The sequence below is a fragment of the Musca autumnalis genome, unplaced genomic scaffold, assembly GCF_047663935.1.
Source record: "Musca autumnalis isolate F117 unplaced genomic scaffold, ASM4766393v1 scaffold_1, whole genome shotgun sequence".
Classification (NCBI taxonomy): domain Eukaryota; kingdom Metazoa; phylum Arthropoda; class Insecta; order Diptera; family Muscidae; genus Musca; species Musca autumnalis.
In genome coordinates, this window is record NW_027411644.1 from 189393677 (window position 1) to 189405965 (window position 12289).

The 12289-nt window shown below is 34.9% G+C and overlaps 1 protein-coding gene across 1 annotated transcript; it reads left to right on the plus strand.

The window, feature by feature from the left end:
- The first annotated feature begins 1154 nt into the window (after window positions 1-1154).
- LOC141389959 (uncharacterized) lies at window positions 1155-1841 on the plus strand. The gene has a single exon (XM_073962264.1). The coding sequence runs from the start codon at window positions 1155-1157 to the stop codon at window positions 1839-1841; it is 687 nt and encodes a 228-aa protein (XP_073818365.1).
- The last annotated feature ends 10448 nt before the right edge of the window (window positions 1842-12289 follow it).

Genomic DNA, 12289 nt, shown 5'->3' on the forward strand with positions numbered 1-12289 from the left:
CCTTATTTTTGTATTTTCCAATTATAAAGATATAAATAAATAAAAAGAAAAATAAAATATAAATTTATAATTTAGTTTTCATAAAAAAATTATCATTTCAAAAAAATTTACTGAGGGGGTGCTTTAGTTTTGGCCGATACTGTATATTGTAAATACATATTTCATTTATTCGTCGACTTATATTGAAATTTGATGGAGGATATTTTTGTCTTTGACGTCTTATATCTAGAATGAAGTTTAATAAAACAAAATTTAATAAACTCAGATAAAGTACAACATTAACCCTAAAACATGATTTTAATTTTGGCAGATTCCTGGCGTTTAGGTAAGATTTAGAGTTTTGGTGTATTTGGGAACCTACAGTAAAGTTTTTAAACGTTTTTTAAAAAAGGGGACAAAAGTAACCCGTTTAGTGACTCGCATGAGGGTTAATTTTTTTTCATAAAAAGATACCCCGCATTGTTGTCAGTAATATTGCCAAAGACACTTTGTGCAAGGATTCCAAGGAATCTGATTTCGAATATTTCAAGACCTGTAGAAATGGGCGGAACTTGTCACGCCTATTTAGGTTACTTCCCGACGTAAACTTACAAAACGCCGATACATGTGCCTTCTTTTTTTCGGTCCACTTTCATAATCTGCGCGGGGTTTCTTGTAATTAAAAAAAAAAGTTCAATTTTTTTGTACTGGGTAATTGTAAAACATTTCTTTGTTCATACTAGCCAAAGTTTGGATGTGTCGCAAATATCTGAAGTCATTACAAATAATCACATTGAGGCCCCAATAAATCTATTACGAAAACATAAATTAATTTAATACCAAAAATATTGCGAATAACTTTGTTATAGCATAAATTTAAATAATATTTCAAACAAAGTAACAATTTTGCATTACTGCACTACTTAATATTCAAATTCGTACATCTGTTTGCAAACAGAAAAAATCTATTGCAGAAAATAAAATTCGTAATCTGTTTCTATCGCATAGTTTTTATACGGCATACAATAACAAATATGCAAATCTTGGTTTTCTGTTTTTTTTTTAGATTTTTTGACTCGGCTAGCTTATTATAAAAGTTATACATTTCACGAATTTGTATCATAAACAAACGAACATTCCATCAAGCTACCACCAAAGAGCAAAGTTAGAAAAAAATGCGTGCCTTTATTGTACTGTGTTTAGTGGCTGTTGCCTGTGCCGATAAGTTGGGTTATAACTATCAACCAGTTGGACACTCCTCCTCCGGATTATCTTTCACACCTGGTTCTGCAGCCAGCAATGTAGCTCCAACCTATGATGGAGGTTACGAAGGTCAAGGTTCCAGTGGTGTTGGCTCGGTTGCCCCACAAGCTGAACTCGAAAAGGAATTCTACACTTTCTCTGCCAATGATGCTGATTTCAATGAACCCGCCAGCTCCGACCAATACGCCAGCGCTTTGAAGAAGGGTCTCCGTGTTATCTTCATTAAGGGCCCCGAAAACAGTGGTTTGGAAGATGCTGCTTTGGCTTTGGCTAAACAAGCTGGTCAACAAGAAACCGCCATCTATGTCCTCAACAAACAAGCTGATCTCGGTGATTTGGCCAACAAACTTAGCAACATTAACACCGGCAACAACAACAAACCCGAAGTTCACTTTGTCAAATATCGTACTCCTGAAGATGCTGCCAACGCTCAACGTGCTATCCAAGGTCAATACGATGCTTTGGGTGGTCCATCTCACAGTATCAATGGTGGTGTTGCTCCAGTCATCAACTTTGCTTCTCAAGCTCCTGTTGCTGCTGCCCCCGCTGCTTCTGCTCCTGGTGCTAGCTACTTGCCTGCTTCCATCTTCCGTCATTAAGAAGAGGATGTTATAGTTGCATATCAATAGACAGATATGTATCTTTATAACTTTTATTGTTGATATATTTTTAGGTTAATAAATTGTTGATTTTTAATTTGTATTTTAAATGTGTGGTTGTTTTTTTGAAGGTGATTACACATAGGAAGTTTTTGTGGATTCTGAAACTACAATTTTCATAGATGAGAAAAATCAAAGACAAAAAATCGCCGGAGGGATTTTCAAACTATTCGCGGACAAAGTTAACATCTTTGGGGGTTTTCTAGGTTTTCACGATTTTTCATGGAAACCGCCAGTCCTATCGTATTGAGATTAAAACAAATGTTGTAGCAGTGAAAATTTTCTATGAGGTTGACCTCTATGACCTTTTCCTAGGTTTTACCATTTTTGAGAAATAGGAGTTCAAATTGGGACAATGCATTGACTGTATAGCCTCCTTATAAAACATTGCCATGCATGGACGCCTTAACTAACTTTAAATGAAAACCGCTTACACCTGGGAAATTTTTTCGGATTCTGAAACAGCAATGTTCATAGATAAGGGACGGATTTAAAAAAAATCGCGGTCAAAATTCACAATTTTTGTTTTACTTTAGGTTTTCGGGACTTAGCTTGGAAGCGGCAAGTGAAAATCCCTAATTTTTTTAAAAAAGTGAACTTAGACCTCGATTTAATCAGAATCCCTACGGCGTTTTATTGTTTTTTTTTTTTATTTTTCTCATCTGTGAACATTGTAGTTTCGGTATCCGCAAAAACTTCCCAGGTGTAAGCACCTTTCGTTTAAAGTTAGTTAAGGCGCACCGTGTCGTCTCCGCAGGCGCTTCCCTGCAAGTAATTTTACGATGTGCAAAGTTTCGGTCAAATCGGATATTTGAAATTTTGCGTAGCAGGTAGCTGAAGGTGTGAACCGATATAAACCGTATTTGAACGTAATCTATGTCTGGAAAAATTCGATTTTGGCCGAGTCCTTCGAGAGTTATTATGCGCATTTAAGCGAAACAGTTTTGTGGGGATTTTTCTGAAGATATGGACTGATGTGACATGAACAAAGTTAGGACAAAATATTACAAGATCCAAAATTAGCTCCACCCAAACAGACAAATGCTGAAACGGATATAGTCAAAGCCTATGTGGAGTTTAAGCCTTATTTCTAAAAGGCACAGTTTATAGTTATTTTTTGTTACAAACTACTTATCTGAAGTAATGTTTCAGATTTATCGTACGACGAACTAGCTTGTTGTATAATTTACGTGAAGTAGTGTTTCAGATTTATGTGCAACAAATCTGACGTCAGTTTCCAATTTATCATGCGACAATTTAGTTAGTTGTACAATTTATCTGACGTAAATTTCAGATTTATCATACGACAAATTAGTTTGTTCTTAGTTCTTAGATTTATTGTACAACTTTCCAAAACATCAATAGCAGATTAATCTGAAGATTGTTATCAGATAAAGATTGTTAACAGATGTTTCTGGAAGAGGGGGTTAAGACTTACAGTCGACAAAATAAAAGCTGTATTCTTAGCTTAATAGTTCATCCGATTTAAATAACCTTCATAACGTCAACCTTTTTAAAAACAAAGGAGAATGGTGAATGGGACTTTGTCGACCATGTGATAACTCACAAATCGTTCATGATGTACGCAATCCATCTCATATTACCAAGATAATCACACTACTGACTGTATAAAACATTGCAGCGGAATTAAGAATGTTATCGATAGCTAAAACCTGATTATATAGTGCGATTACTTGACGAATGCTTTATCCATATCCATTGTCCATACTAGGTTTGGCAATTTACTCCACGAAATGACTTAAAAGATCATTTAAAAGTTGCACTTTTGTTGCAGATGATTTTTTACGAAATCGATTTTCGATATTTTATGTATTTTACTATTTAAAATATGCGCAAAAACGCTTATTGTTTTCGTGTAATTTTAATCGGAAAGAAGTGTTTTTTGTAGTTTTAATGTTTTTATTTTCCCTGGATACTTCAAAAATCATTTCCGTACAATACAGTGTTCAGATAAAGATTAGATCCTCCTTTGTTCCCAAAGCTATAAAAGCGGTGCAGAACCTTTAGGCTAACGAGGTACAATGGTTCAGAAATCGATTTTCGTGGCCAAAAGCCCAATTTTTGTCATCAACGGTTGTTAATTTTTACACGCAGAAAAAAATATGGTTCATGCAACCATATTTGAAAGAAAAATATATATTATAAATATATGGTAACCTCTATCATATTCTAATAATACAATTTTTGAAATACTTTAAAATGTTGCGGTAACAGGAGAAACATGCTGTGGTTGCCTCTAATAAGGAGTATTTTTATTGGAATTATACTGGAATTGGAATTGGAATTATTCATATTGTTCTGGTATAAAAAAGGAATACGAAGGAAATATGCAAATCGCCCTCTTCTTCTCTCTACCCGTTAGCAATTCCAATTGTCGCAATTTAAATAGTCCTAAAGTAGAGGTAAGTGGTACTAATTCACAATTGACCCATAAGTAATGCGAAGGGAACCAATTGACACCTATATATCCCCAAGTAAACGACGAAGCATCAGTTGTGACTATTTCCCACCATTTTCATTTTTTTTATAAATAAACTGGTATATGACTGTAAACCTGGAACTGGTACAATACCACCTACAGGTAATGCATAGAGTGCCAATTGGTTACCTCCTATGACATCCCCATGTTAAAGTTTACAGTTGATTGCACTGTGAGGGGTCAGAAGTGGAACTAGTTACTGTAGCGCTGAGAATCGACGAGTTTCCGATGCCGAACTAACCCATCGCCCAAGCGGGATGTCTATGTTGGAGAACACTATGAAACAGCAACAGATGTTTAGGTTATATATACATATGTACATTCATTCTTTTGTTTGTTATTTCGATCACTTGGATACGATTTCTATTAATTATTAAAACGAAATAATGCGCAAAATTTGCAAGAAATATTCGGAGATTCTTTTTATTTAAGAAGTGTCTGTTACTTAAAAAATTAAACACAACTCAGGCACTGATATCTTTTTGTCACTTTTTGATTTTTCTTTCTAAACATTTTCATATCTTCATTCACAAATAAATTGTAGTCATTAATACCGTCAAAAAACACTCGAACTCTTTTATTCTTTTTTGGAATGCTGTTTTTACTAACTTTATACCATTCATTTAAATGGAAAGTAAACAAAATGTACAACCTTTTGCTCAGCGACAGAACAACTAATGAGAGAACATTTGCTTTTGGCAGTGAACAGCTGTTGCGGTACATCGGACAATTTCCTAGTTTTTGACACTTCATATGTCAAGTTAAGCAGAATGTGGTTGGATTGAACATCAGATAATTATGAAAATATTACCATATGTCGAAATTTTGTTATTTGTTGTTGTTTTATATGGTGAACAGAATCAAAATTTGCAACATGCATTATCTCCTTTAAAATAATATGTACGCCACAAAAATTATTTGGTGCCAGACAAAATAAAATTTTGCCCACCACCACACAGTGTGGCCAAAATGGGATTTTTGTGCCAAAAATCTGTATTTTCTAAACGGTAAAAGATAGAGCTATGAAATTTGGAGGAGATGTTTATCAGACAGTGGACTTATATTCCATGTAGTTACGTGATATTCGGTCAACGCCTTCTACAGAATTTTATTGAATAAAATTTTTTTTTCATAATTTTTAAGTTTGTGTATTTAAATCAGAATTTATAATTTTTAAGTGTTATTTAAAATAAAGATTTAAAGAAATAAAAACATAAAACAGAATTTTCTCTAATAAAAACAACTTAAAATAGTTCAAGTAAAAAGTATACTGTAACAAAAATACTACAAATAAACTCATATAATACTATTTAATTAACGTAAAAATGGTAATATTTCACTGTTTAAGTAATGTTTTTTAGTTTTTGAATTCTTTCTTAAACTACAAATAAATGGATCAGATGATATTAACTTGGCGCAAAAACGTGATGACATGTTTTTTTATCAAGGTTTCATCGATAACTGCATTTGATGAAGTTGGAATATTGTTAGTAATGTACTCCTGAATGCTTCTCACTTTATTATGTCGAGGCGTTTTTAGCCATATATCAAATAAAATATTGTGTGGAACTTTAAGAGACATGGTAATACAAAAAGTGGAAATGGATAATAAATAGCAAATGATAACTTGAAGTTTTAAAGTAGCGGGCAGCTAAACAATCGAAATTTCAACTTTCGGTTAGGAACTGTGTTCACAACGTTTAAAACCCTTAATATGGGGCAGAACCGTTATATGGGGACTATATTAAAACGTGGACATACACTGACAGCTTTTATAATAAATGATTCTCACTTGCAGAGAACCCAAAATATAAAATTTCAGCCAATTTGGTTGGCAAATGTGGCCAGAAACACCAAAAACTCTTCAAATGGGCGGTACCGTTGTATGGGGTCTATATTAAAAAATGGACCCACTTTGACAATTTTTGGTAGGGAGATAGTGTACTCGTAAATAACCTTATATTTCAATTTTTAACTAAATCGGATAATTGTTGTAAGTAAAATCCTGAAAATATATAAAATCGGGAGGTACAGTTATAGGGGGTCTATATCCCGGCGTCGCACGTGGTCGCAGCTAATTTATTGAGAAATTGATAGCTCAACAGCTCCTCTAAATTTGTGTACTATTAGAACTGCGGATAACCGCGGGGCTTTTTAGTTATATCCCATTTAAAAAGACCAATATAAGATATACACGTAGAAAAGGTTCCAAAACAAATCCGGGTTTTCTACAGAAGTGTTACTCAAATGCAATTACTTTTAAACATATTTTAATACGTCAGATTTCGTACTATAGTTTAGAAAAAAGAACCATTAAAATTTTTCAATAACTCGCGACATTATGGTCCACACAAAATCGACAAATTTCACTGTGTTTTTGAGTATTCGTTTGCCGTAAAAAAAGTCCATGTTATAGATACCGTTACATCAAAAATAGCGGTACAACCAACGAAATTTTTAATTTTCTCTCATAGCTAGAATGTTTTCTATCCCTCCATGTAAAATTTTTGTAAATTTAAAAAAAAAAAATTTTTTGGCATTTTTGGCACAAAATATTGAATTTGGCCACACTGTGCACCAGTTAAAAAAATATTGTTTCTCTGCGTGTATATGGAATTCGATATTATTACTAATATTTAAACTAAGGAAACCAAAAAATTAGCCCGAAATATTGGAAGGTGTCTTTAGCGACGACTTAATACTAAATTTTAGTTATTCCGGTTGAATAATGTGGCTAGAACTTTCAATATAACGAAAATCGGGGTTACGGGTCTTGGGGGCTATATGAAGGCGTGGGCCTATAGCGACAAACTTCAAGTGTAAACTTTTATACCCCCAATGACTAAATGTCAAATTTCAGTCATTTCGATGGAATAATGAGGCTTAACCCTTCAAAATTCCGAAAATCAGGAGGTACCGTTTTATAGGGGATAAACGAAGGCGTGGACCCATACCGACAAATTGGCAGGTACCGCTCAATGGGGTCTTCATGAAGACGTGATCCTATACTGACGAATTTCAGGTTGAAAGCTTTAAACCCCCAACGAAGACTACTAAATTTCAGCCATTTCGATGTGATAATAATAAGGATCGAGAATAAAAACACTTTACAGGGTCTCCCGACGAATGTTTCGATGTGTTAAAAACGGAATGACAAATATAATTATACCCTTCATATTATGATGGAGGCTCCACTCTTAAGGTACCTCCCTCACAAAAGTTCAGCATTTTTGTTTAAGTGTTTACCTTAGCGTTTATACGAAGCGAGATATTTTATTTTTCAATAGGTACGAAATTTGACGGAAATTCCAACTTTAGTGGACAGTGTCCCCTTACAGCCCACATAAACTTTTGTAACCGCCCCGATTTGTCCGTTTAATTATACCCTACACCACTATGTGGGCCGGGTATTATAAGTTGGTTTTGGCCAAAAAGTTTGTAACGCATCGAAATAATGGTCGTAGACCCATACTTATATATACCAAAAAGATTGTATCTATCAGTTGAGTCGTTAAGGCTATGTGTGTCCGTCCCTCCATCCGTATGCCTGTCCATCTAAATCTTGTAATCACGCTACAGGCCGCAATTTTGATCGGATCGTCACGAAATTTTGTGTGTTGATGGGGGTCCCGGAAGGGAAAAAGCCTATAGATTTTGGTGATGGTCGGATAATATTTAGGGGTCGGAATGGACAAAAAACTTATTTGGAGAAAAAGTCAACGTTTTCTTCCAAAGCAAATATCTCAGCTTCTATAATGGGTATACCAAAAATAAAACCTGACTATGAAAGTAAAAAGTATCACCTTTTTAACGATGAAAAGTAGGTCGTATGCGATCAAACAACGAACATATGTATTTCAATAGTCGCAAATAAAACCCAACTTTTCATTTTTGCGATTTTAATTATAATGACGAATATCACAGCTTTGGTGGGAACTTTCCAAACACAAAGACTGACTATAAAATTAGAAAATCCCATCTTTACAATGATGCAAAGTAGGTTGCCGTAGGTGGCCAAATAACGCAGATATCACAATAGTCGGTAATACATCGCATTTGTCAATGGTCAGGAAATTTTTGGAGTTGATGCAAGTGTCACAGAAAAAGAAACCTATTGGTGATGGTCGGATAATATTCAGGGGTCGGAAAGGGCAAAATTTCATGTGGAGAAATAATCAAAGTATTATTCTTTTGCGAATATCTCCGCTTCTACTGGGGTATTCCAACGGCACAACTTATCAATGGAGGTGGTCAAACAAGGGAGATATCACATTTTTTTGTAATTGCGCTACTTTGGTGGCCTAAAGTGGTCCCAGAGAGGAAGAAGCATACTGAATTTTGTGATAGTCGGATAATATTCCTTAAACTTTACCATTTAAAAGCTTATGCACAGGGGTAGTGGTCAATGGTAGTACTGATTGAAGGCTTTGTTGGTCTATTTGATAAGCATTTAACATGTCTTTAATACACCAAATAGAAGCAGAGGTATTTGTCATTAAAGTAAAAACGTCTGGGATATCCCAAATATTTCTGTTTCTGGTGGACATATTTCAAGGAGGGTGCTTGATAATGAAACTAAACCACCTGAGATTTAAATTAATACAAAATGTGGCATTTACGATAAAATATCAGAGTTATTGCAAAAGGCGCTAAGCTATCACAATTTCAATATTTTGACGTTTTTACTTTAATGACAAATACCTCTGCTTCTATTTGGTGTATTATACCCTAGACAGACGGCAACGTTAATTTGCATTAAGATGGACATTTAATTTTAACCTGACAGACGACAGTTTCTGCATTTACGAAACAGCTGTATGCTGGTAAACAACTGTTTTGTTGTTGTTTGCAATGTAAATTATGTCTCAGAGCATGAATATGCTCTCTCTCCTACATGAATATGGGCTCTCTTTTACAGCATTGCCATATTGAAATACCTAAATTCAGTTTAAATTCCCTTTGATTTTGTGCATTAAGAATGTGGATAATGCTCGAATTAATTTGAATTAAGTCAGTTAATGTAAATTAACGCTGCCGTCTGTCTAGGGTATAAAAGACATGTTAAATGCTAAACAAAAAGACCAGCAAAGCTTTCAATCAGTACTAAGTAGATGACGACAGTAGTCAAATTCCTTCCTTCCTTAGCTGGCCCATTACAGAACATTTGTTCCATAGGCCGAACTAAGAATAGATCTCCATTTCTCTCTGTTTATTGCACGCTTTCTGGAAGACGTCTCCTTTACATCTCTTCATCCACTTGTTTGGGCCATCTATTCCTTGGCCTGCCATTCTGCATAGTCGGCCCCGTCCCGACAATAAGCTTTGTTCACTTGTTATAGATTAGATAATTTAAAGATTGTAGAACTCGTGATTCAACGTTGTTTGACGTATATCTTATGAGAGTGCTCTGTACAGCATCCTGGTAATAGGAGTCCAAAGTCAAACATTTGGTACGTTAAATTTTCAAGAAAACTATTTTTTGGTTAAAAATTTACAGCTGTCATGCAGGTACCCTTGAACCCCGCATCACTTTAGTTCTTTTATGCGACTGATCTAATGAGCCCTTCTGCGTTCGAATCCATCCACTAAAACGGTGGATATGGATATCTTGAATATAGGAGAATGTGCAAAAGCATATTTTGACAAATCCGCGGACTAAATCGCGAATTTCTATCAACCTTTGTACATAAATGGAATTCTATAAACTCGATTATAGTATTTGCGAAAACAGAGATACGCGAGAAATATGGGTGTTTTACCCAAAATGTGGAGGCACATCCGCTGTTCTTGACGAATCTATTTCACGTATTTTGATGGGTGCTACTGAAATCGGATGAACATTACATAGATATTGAAAAAGATTGATTCTTTGTGTCCAAGTTATCGCCGTAAGTAACTAATGGTAAACCTTATTTCTTGAAGAAATTTTAACAGAATACATTAATTATTGTATGAGATTTTAGCGAAATAGTTGGAGAACTCTCAAATATTTTTTTCTAATTTTTCTAATCAAACCAAAAAAATATATTTGTATCAATAAGTGGTCCCCTTTCATTGTTGCTGTAATAAGCATATTATAAACCCAATCATTATACATAACTTTTCATATTCTTGTACGCGCTGTCTAGAGGTTTATACAGGCTCTGGGGTTCTATAATTTAGATTTTCCGATATTTTTTTATTTTCCGCGAAAAACAAATTTTAGAAATTGTCTTGCACCTACGGATGATATCAAATGCTGTTACTGATATTTTAAAATATTTGTTCTTGAAAGAGCTTAAAAACAGCTATAACTTTTGCACGCATCGACAAATATTGTGAACGCGGACAGATTTGAAACCGGCATTTTCCCTTAACCTCTGTACCAGAAATCGGAGATGTGCTCGCAAATTTTTTTACCCACGAAATTTGGATTTTACCATATATGGTAAAAACCAAATTTCCTTTACAATTCCATTTGAAAAAAATTAAAAAAAGTACGTTTGGACGAAATCTGTTTCAGATAATTTGGAGTCGATTTAGGTATGTCCGTCCTTCTTTATATCTGGCTGGTGCCCACGATAACATTCGAACGGATCAAGCGATTCGTTCCAAAATTTATCCTTCTTAATATTTTGTCCAAATTTAATTTAAGTTCGAAGATGGGCTATAAGTGTCCACCCTTTCGGTTACCTCCCCCACTTTGGAATTAATAATATTTTGCCCAAACTTAGTTTAATTTTAAATTTTGGCCCTATTCGGTCCACTCTTAGGATACCTCCCTCACAAAGTTCAAAATTTCTGTTTAAGTTTAAAAAGGTTTACGATGACAACAAAAATAGCTTTTACGGTCTCTTGTCCTCGGGTTGTCAGCCTAAATTTGGCATGGTATACTGGTCAAGATGGCCAAGATATAATGTAACAACTTTTTGTAGTATTTTCTTTTCTTAGATTTCTTTGCAGTTCTTCTTTGATATTCTCTAATTCTACTTTTGATATTCTCTACATTCAAGCCTGCATCGAACATTGATAAGTCAATCTCCGACCATTCTGTTTAAAATCTCTTGAATATGACTGGCTGAAGTGTCATCGCGGTAGGTACATTAGCTCTCGAGTAATGAAACCTACTCTATTTACCCCATCACACCGAATCTAAAATTCGCACTTTTCCTTATACCACTTAAAGAATGATTCTCATATATGTATATGTACTTATGGAACCCGGACATAATTCCTAAAATGATTTTGGCCGTTATGTCCACTTTGCTTTGCAGACATACTTACTTAGATGGCTTTTATACTAAACAGAACGTCTGGTTCCATGAGCCGAATTAATAATAGATTCCCAAACGCACCGATCTCCTGCTTTATTTCATTTTCATCGGTGTTTTAACCTATCGTCAAGTGTCTCCTATTCGGTAACAAAGTACATAACATCTGTTGGCCAATACTATTGTTCTTTTTATTTCAAAACTGACGTTTTTAGTTTTCTTTATGGCGGTGCCGAGGTAAATGAAGTCATTAACTACCTCAAAAATGTAGTTCTGAAAGTCCACAGTTGGTCCCAGTCTACTGGACAGTCTAATAATTTTGCAGGGATGCCAAACTCAGACATGGCTTGGAACACATTCGACCTAAATGGGCTGTCCAAAGCGGCCTAATATTCGACGAACAGGTGGGAGGTGTCGATATGTCTTTCGTGGGTCTTCTTCAGTATTTGGCACAGTGTGAAGATTTGGTCAAACGTTGATTTACCAGGTCTAAAACCACATTTCATTGACCATAAGTTTTAGACGTTCACACAGTACGCTTGCCAGCCTATCAGCTCCTGCTACTTTATTGTTTTTCAGACAATTAATTACTGTCATGACCTCGCTTTGGCTAGATGGTAGACATTCAACGTCGGGTA

What these genes read in the sequence shown, in the direction of transcription:
- LOC141389959 (XM_073962264.1), top strand. Translation starts at nt 1,155, where the DNA reads ATGCGTGCCTTTATTGTACTGTGTTTAGTGGCTGTTGCCTGTGCCGAT.